The sequence below is a fragment of the Octodon degus genome, unplaced genomic scaffold (genome assembly GCF_000260255.1).
Source record: "Octodon degus isolate 3935 unplaced genomic scaffold, OctDeg1.0 scaffold00032, whole genome shotgun sequence".
NCBI classification, from domain to species: Eukaryota; Metazoa; Chordata; class Mammalia; order Rodentia; family Octodontidae; genus Octodon; species Octodon degus.
Window position 1 is genome coordinate 3,808,267 of NW_004524608.1, and position 8,412 is coordinate 3,816,678.

General features: G+C 41.5%; 1 protein-coding gene across 1 annotated transcript; it reads right to left on the reverse strand.

The window, feature by feature from the left end:
- Positions 1–3: 3 nt before the first annotated feature.
- Chtop (chromatin target of PRMT1) lies at positions 4–8,127 on the reverse strand (the record flags this gene model as incomplete). The annotated part of the gene is made up of 7 exons (XM_023713788.1): positions 8,029–8,127; positions 7,299–7,380; positions 5,806–5,959; positions 5,063–5,146; positions 2,996–3,182; positions 2,039–2,176; positions 4–197 (listed from the first exon to the last, which is right to left on the reverse strand). Coding segments are annotated over exons 2-7 (822 nt in total), but the record flags the coding sequence as incomplete, so codon positions are not given.
- Positions 8,128–8,412: the final 285 nt, after the last annotated feature.

An 8,412-nucleotide genomic window follows, 5' to 3' on the forward strand; every position in this document is an offset into this window, starting at 1 on the left:
GGTTTCAGGATCTGTCTGTGCCATGTAGGCATCCAACTCAGCATCCAGGTGTCCTTTAGTTTTCGACATGTAGGCATCCAACTGGTTGTCCAGCTGCTCCTTGGTCAACACAGGGCGAGTAAGGGCACCTCTCCCCCGTCCACGTCCTCGTCCACGTCCTCCAAAGCCCCCTCTTCCCCGACCTATCATACCCCGACCTGGCCCAAGGGGGGAAGAAAAAAAAAAAGAGTTACAAGTAGGTTTAATGGTGCTATAGGAAATGCCCCTTAGAGCAGTGGGGCCTAGCTGAGAAAAGCTGAAGGGCAGGGCAAAGAGGAGAGATCTGGAAAACGAGGCACACACTGGGCAGAAAGCAACACATGGAAAGCACACATAATGAATCCCTCATTACATGCTCATCTCTAAATGCTATTTATCAACAGAAAATAAGTTGACAAATATAATTAAAAAATCTCTCCCTAGAGTTTAAGACTTTATGAGTTCATAATTAAAATACACTGTAGATAATCTATTTAATAAGATAGGGAGGCAGTTAAAAGGGCACAGAATCAGGAATGTAAAGGTAGTTTTCAAAGCAAGCTTTAGTGGATACTCTGCTAAGTTATCTCATCTCTCCTTAAATTTATTAAGTCTAGCAGGTGACTCCCCATGTCAGAACACTGAGGAGTTATTCTGACACAGAAACAACGTAGGGAGACAGGGGAAAAGCATTCTGAGTTGTCCCAGCCACTTCAGAGTCTAGTCACCTTAGGACAATTGTGGTTATCTGAGAAGCAGTTTCAGTTTCTTTAACAAAATGCATCTAGCTTTCTGAAAAGCTCCTTTAGTCTTTCCTAACCCTGTGATGTCTCTCAAAAACTGAGTCAAGATAATTTGGAAACATTCTATTTCATCCTGAAACCTAAACTAGCTTATACACCACTCAACAAGCCCAGTAGTGTTTAATGGGAGAGAAGAAAATAAGTCCTTAGATTTTTTTTTTAAGGCAGTCTTGCTATGTAGTTCAGGCTAGCCTTGAACTCAAGGTGATCCTCCTGCCTCAGCCTTCCAAGTGCTGGGATTCTAGGCACATGCCACCATGCCCATAGTCCTTGATTAAATGTTTCCTAACAATACTCCTTGGCCAACTTCAAGACTGTAAATTCTGAAAACCCACCACACAATTTAAAAGGACCAGAGAAGATATACACAGGGGCTAAAATGGATTTATTCCCCTCCAATAGGTGGTGCTGGGAGGTTCTCACAAAAATCTTAAAGCTCCCCTGAAATTTGGCATTAAATAATCCAGCACTGAACTCTTCCAATCTGGTTCATGAGGTCAAAGACAACTATCAAAGTGTCAAAGATAACAAAGAGTCAGTTATTTAACTGACAGCAACACTATCTTATTTTCTACCTCAATGAGAAAAAAACGTCCCTGGTTCCCCATAGGCAAACATTTTATGCTGAATTTACTTGCTTTCAGAGCCAATGCCCAATTCCAATTCTCACTCTCTGCACCTGCCCTGGTGTTGGGGACTGAACCCAGGGCCTCTTGGATGCTCTACGGCTGAGCTTCAGACTACCCTCTTTAACTCTTGTTCATCTTTCTCTTTTTAAATCTTTTTTTGTGGTGTTAGGGACCGAAGGCCTTGAGCAAACTCTACTCTTGAGCTGTACCCCCAGACTCTCTTTCATTATTCTCATCTGATTTAAATAATGATTTACACTACCAGGGTGGTGGTAAGGGAATGGTGGTGGGCAGAGAGAGAAAAAGGCAAAATTCCTAATTCAAAATTTTGTTATTTTAACAATTTAAAATTTTAAGGCTCTGGAAGACTGGATAAAAATATGGCTCTGTAACATGTACCTGATTCTTAGAAAAATTATGTCTTTCCCACTACCAGCATGAAGTTAGGAAATAAGCCAGTTTCAAAAAACAAAACAAGACAAACAAACAAGCCTGCCTATGATTTAAAGCTGTGCAGAAAGGTGGCTCTGAGTTTTTAAGGGAAGGAAATAAAGGGGAGCTACTCTCTGAAGTTGGTAGCTGACTAACCTCTACCACCGATTCCGCCACGACCCATAGCTCCACGCCCTAGGCCCCCTCTCCCAGGACCTCCACGACCTAGAACACCACCTCTTCTTAAGCCCATTCGGGGAGCTACGGCTCGTCCACCTCGAAGCAGGTTTTGACCTTGGAGAGGAGGCATACAATGTATATGCAGGTAAATCCAAGAGAGACAAAATAGATTCTAACCAAAGGCAGTGAGGGTTAAATGAGAGTAATTCAATTAATTTTTAGGTTGGATGGGGCAAGTTGCATACTAAGTGTGAAAAGATTAAGCTGCTCTTCATTCAAATCAATTCAACAATTCTGACCACAAACCCATCTATGGAAGAAGCTGGGAGTTAAATACATTCATTTAACAAATAATTAGTGAATAATTAGATGTCTGGTATCATGGTACATTTAAAAATAAATGCTATAATTCCTTTCAAAACTAGGGAACAAAGAACTACACAGGAAAGTTTAACAGTGCCCAAAATACAAGATACAGGTAAGTGCTATAGGTCAACTTGTCCTTTCTTTCAGATATTAAGTGTTTCACTAGCACCAGTTATAATACGTGCAAATAGATCAATAAATTTCTTTTTGGTGCTGTGGACTGAACTTGGGGCCTTATGCATACTAACCACACATTTCTTACGCTTATTTCTAGACTTGAATGTGCTTTGATTCAAGCAGCAGCAGGGTGTTTTAAAATGGAATGGAGATGACATGAATTATCTGTTATTCCCCAGGTCATAACCTCTCAACTATTGCACATTATCAGAAACGGAATGGTACTGGTAAAAGACATGCAACACTACTAAAAGTATGTGATTCCAAGTTATTAATTATATTAATATAAATTCAGAATTAAAAGATGTTAAACGAATGTGTCCATAAGCAGCCCAGGAGAAAAGGGAGGGGGATAGGGCCCAATGATCATCAGGGACAAAGAGCACTGACCTCGGAGCGACATCCCGCCCCTAAGCAGGGTCCTGGTGGCACGTCCCCCACGCAGTCCTCCTCTGGGCAAGCCTCTCTGGACTATGGGCAGGCCTCGTCCTCCAATGGCTCCTCTGGCCAGAGCCCCTATGGGTCGGCCTAACCGTGCCTGGATGTTACTCTTACCCAGGCGCTGCTTTAAGCTCTTCTGGAAGAAAAGGTTTTGGAGGATTGAGATCAAAAAAGCAATTCAGTGAGATTTGGCAAGTCCAAGTGTGGAGAGAAAAAAGCAAGTGAAATACCTGGTATGTTGGGAAATAAACCTGCTGTGGGTATCATAGGATCCCAAACCAGAAGGCTTTGCCTTTGACTTAAAAGTAGAATCCTGAACCAGAGTGGAAATTTTAAGCTTCGGTAAGGTCCCATGGACTTCATATAACCACAATCACCTCAATAATTTGGACATGGAAGTCATTCATATACAGCAAGCTGGAATTTAGGTTTCAGTACACACATTGTTTCTGAACCACAGGTTGACAAAGACATGACTGAATTCATACCTGCCCAAGGACTACCACTGTCTTCAAAGGCTTACTCAAACACCATAAGAAGTTCATCACACTGGGCAAAATTTAAAGTATAAGTTCATTTCAATTCTTGTGATTAAGAAAAAAATTGATTTTTCAGTCAAAGAAGCCAGTGTCTCCATTTTTCCTTTGAGTATCTATCTCCAGACGGTCCATTTTTTACCTTAAGATGCAAATAAAAAAGTCAAACTTTCTTCCCTTATAGTTTTTAAAAGTCTAATTCCATGTCTACTTTTGCAAACAGTTCCCTTAAACCAGTATAATGACCTTTAGTTAAAAATGAGCCTGTAACTCAAACATACTTCCACATCCAGCCAGCCAGCAAAACTTGTTAGAATTAAGACAGGTGGGCTAAAAAACAGGTGGGCCCTACGTGAGGACAAGGACATTCTAGATTTCTGATCATCTATTCGGAGAAATCTCTAACATCTCTGACAAATTTCTCCAAAGGACAAGGGGACACAACTAAACACAAGGGGACTTACAGCTGAATACAACTAAAACCCTAAGCAAGCTTACTTCTACGTAAAGCTATTAGTCAATGTGAATGAATATCAATTTTGTGTCCTCAGGCTTTATCCACAAGTGACTACTAATGAGAGCTCTAAAAACATGCTGTGTGTCACTATCATTAGCTAACTCAAGATGACAAACTACTTCTTAATGAGAGCGCAAAAATTCTAAACATTATGCATCTAACATAGGCAGGTCCAACTAACCAGAAAAGCCTGTCCAGTTTCTCTTCCGATTAGCAGTCACTACTTTTTTTCCCTTTAGTGCTAGGACTAGAATCCATGTCCTCACGCATGCTAGGCCAAGTGCTCTCCCACTGAGCTACCAGCTGCCGGGACACAATTATGAGGCAGGACATTCTAAAAGTCCATCATACTCAGCTATCCTGAGTATATTCATTTCGCCGAGCCCTACACTTTGGGGAAGAACTGTGCCAAGTTCTCCCACTGTTATCCCCACTGTACCAATCCTACTTTCCAAATTGAGGATAGTGAAGGATATAAACTATAGCAACCAATTTCCACTCTGCAGCTGTGCTGTATAGGTAGGCATCAGCTACATGTGGCTATTTATATCAGAAGTAAATTTAAAAAAATGTAAAATTAAGCTCAATTGCTCTGGCCACATTTAAAAGTTCTCAACAGCTACAGGTGGCTAGTGGCTACACTGGATAGCATATATAAAACATTTCCATCACTGCAAAAATTGTTGCACAGCACTACCATAGATTCTACTTTCTACACAGCCTATATTTAAAGCTCCTTTGGAATATGTCAAGATTTTAGTAATTTTTATTGGTGCTTTATATGTGATGATTGCCTGAGTCTGAAGTGAATCTAATCACTCCAAGGCCCTTGGTAGGTGAAGCCAAAAGCCTTGTTTATTTTTGGTCAGTGAGCGTAACGGTTCAGAGTGGGGGTGGGAGGGTGTTATATTTAACTGCTGAATTTATGCACAGCCATGCAGTGCTACCAGTTAAAGTCCTTACAGTTGCATGGCACCGCCCTCCAGACGCCCAGCCACAGCTTGGACATATCCTTCCATAGGCACTGTCCGGACTTGCATATAAAGTCTAAGAATAATAAAGAGCAGGTTTTATTTCAGGTCTGAATAGAATGATTTCTTACTGGAAATTTGAAAGAGAATGCACTAATAACCACTCAGTGTTTTTTGCTATCATGCTTCAAATGCTGTGGAATTGAGTGTCATTCTCTTTTTTAGCACCGAAAAACTTGACTAAGGCCATTCATGACTACCTGATGCAGGAAGAACAAAATTATTTCTGAGTTTGTAAATCATAGAAAAGGGGGTAAAGGATGCTTTGAAGGTTTTATCTACAACAAAAAGTGGTTTTTTGTTTTTTCCAGTCCAAGGGATGGAACCCAGAGCTTTGTACATGCTAGGCTAGCTATACTCCCTAGCCCAAAACAAAGTCTCTTTGTAAAAGAAACCCCCAAGACCCATAAATCTACTTTAAGGATAAAGGACGAAAAAGTAAGAATTCTCATTGATAACACAAGCAGGACACAAAGGTGGTAAACTCCCTAAAAAAAAAAGACAACAAAAAATTATTTAAGTACCTGCCAAAATTGGAATTGGCTGAACAACTCTTTCAGAGAAATTTCAGCTTTTGCCCTGAGCCGCCTTGTAATCATCCATCTCATCCTGACAGGCTCAGTGGATTGACACAGCTCACAGCTGCTTCAGGAGTATTAAGACTCGTTCTCTCACCTGCTTAAGTTTTAATGCTGCCTGGACAGAGGGTCTATTCTCCATCTGCTGGGCCAGTCTTCTGTTTCTGGCACTGGCTAGCTGCTGTTGTTGCTGCATCGAAGCCCGAATATTCACCAGCATCGGCTGTTTGTTCTTCAGCATATTAGTAAAGCTTCAAGGTCGAACAAAATGGATGTTTAAACAAAAGCTTTATTACAAAACATTTATGGGCATTTTCATGGCTTGCTAGACCAGGAGCTTCAGATCCCATGAACTTTAAGTAAAGTGGTACATTTAGATCATGGCTGATGTGGGTTAGACTCCTCTTTTTCCACAAACTTGCAAGAGTCAGAAACTTAGAAATGCAGCTAAGGGCAGCACATTCAATCAAAAGTGATAACAAGGGCTCAGGTAACAGCTCTCAGACAGGTGGAAAGTATGAAAAACACGCAATAAGCAGATACGATGACAAGAAACAGAAGATGCAATTTCAAAGACAAAGAAAACCTAAAAGGGGGGGGGGACTTAAGGGTTCATCCTAAGGGCAAATAAGAGGAAGGTCTTATTTGCCCTCAGAGCACTACCAAAGCCTGGGGAAATAATACATCCATGTAAATTACAGGAGTGCATCACATTTAAAAATGTAACAAAAAGGGCCAGGGAGGTAGCTCAGTGGAATAAAATGTAACAAGAATATTACTAGAATAATACTTCCTAAGAGATAAAGAGAGGTATGTGGTATATCTCTTAAAGCACTAACTACAATGTGATAAAATCACTGGCCAAAGGCACTGAATAAACAAAGCACTCAAGGTTAGAAACTGTTTTTAAATACCTTAATTTTTTGAAGTCCCAAATAATTATTTTTTTCTGACTTCAAGTGAGTAATTTGGAGTTAGATTAGTTCAGTAATTAAGAGACTTATAAAGACGTCCCTCTACTATTCCCATCACAGTCAAGTTTAGTGGAGTGAAAGAGAAGAACATTTAACTGTTAAAAGAATATAAAACAGAAACAAATTAAAAAGCAGACTTGGAAAGAGAGTGAAATGGAGCAAAGCAAGTGCCTCTTACAAGGCCCAGGAATGACATTCAAGGGCCTTCGGACATATTCATGGCTTGCTACCTGCCTCTTACAGGCCAGACACAACACTGCTGGCCTTGGACTGGGCAGCAAGCCCACTGCAGCTGGGGTATACCACACTACCATGCTGCACCACCCCTGTATCAATGTAAAAAAAACTGAAGAAAAGGGAGGGTGTGAGGAGTCCTTTTAAAATACATCCCACCAGACAAACACTTCAGACAGCTTAACATAAAAATCTACTGATAAGGGGTTTTGAAACAACTGCCCAATTTGTTTTGTGTACCACATGAGATGCAACTAGTAACAGAGGTCTGTAGCCTTCTGTTGCTATTTAGCTTATAACTGGTTTTTGTGCATTGGACCCCAGGGCCAATTTAAGTAATGTTTTCTTAGGAAAGAGCTGAAGTTGCTGTTGGCTGCCTCACCGCTCATTTAGAGACATCTTGGTGGTGCTTTTTAGCACAACTTTTGGCGCTGACTGGGCAGCCATCTTCAAATCCCGAGGATCTACAAAGGACAAGCAGGATAAGCAAATCAGAATGACCACTTTATAGACTTAAAAAGGCCTATTATCAGTCTTAACATTGTTCTAAATTCATTTCAATTTTTTTGGTGTGTCTTTTTTTGAGACAAGGTTTCACCAGCCAGTTCAGGCTGGCCTCAAACTCACAACAAATTGCCTGCCTCAGCCTCCCGTGTTGGGATTACAGGCATGCACAGCACACGACGCTCAAGTATTCTAAGTTTATTGACAGCTACTTCTAATTATTGAAACTACAAAGTTGCAGGACAGAAAATATGTCATCTGCAAATGGGCAAAAAAATGGGCACAGTTAAAATGTAAGATTGTCAAGAACTGTCCTTTTCAACCTTGGCTGAACATGATTCAAGGAACCTTAACATGCCTGGGCGCAGGCCAATCAAACTGCAACCTTTGGAGGTGATAGCTGGGGATCAACAATTGGGGGGAGGAGAAAAAACTCTAAAACCTCCCTTGGTGCTTCTCGTGTAGTTGAATTTGAGAGGCACGATCTAGAAAACACAGGTATGTGTAGATTTAAAAGTAAATTTAATTTCCAAAATCAAGTAAGGGGGCCGTGGCAAGGGATTATGGATTTAAGAGAGAACCTTGGTACTTTCTTAAATAGTTTTCACCTGGCAGTTAAGTTCTTGAACGTCCCTCTTTAAAATTTAACCCTAAGAAGGCGGCTCGGGAGGCGGAGGCAGAAGGATCGTTGCGAGTTGGAGACCAGCCTGGGCCAAAAAGTGAGCACAAGGCCAGCCTGAGCTGCAGTGAATGCAAACGAAATAAAATAAAATAAACCCTGACGGAGCTGATAAATCCTGAAGCCTTTAATCTCGCTACAATTAAAAAAAAAAGAGCCCACGGCCTTCGAGCTGAGACAATCCCCGGCCCTTCGTGGATGTTGAGACAGAATCTCGCCCAGGGGTTCAACTGCTCGGGGTGTGCTCCAACCGCCACCCTCCGGCCGCAGCTTCCCGCGGGCCGGGGTCACGGGCGTGCGCCACCACGCCGGC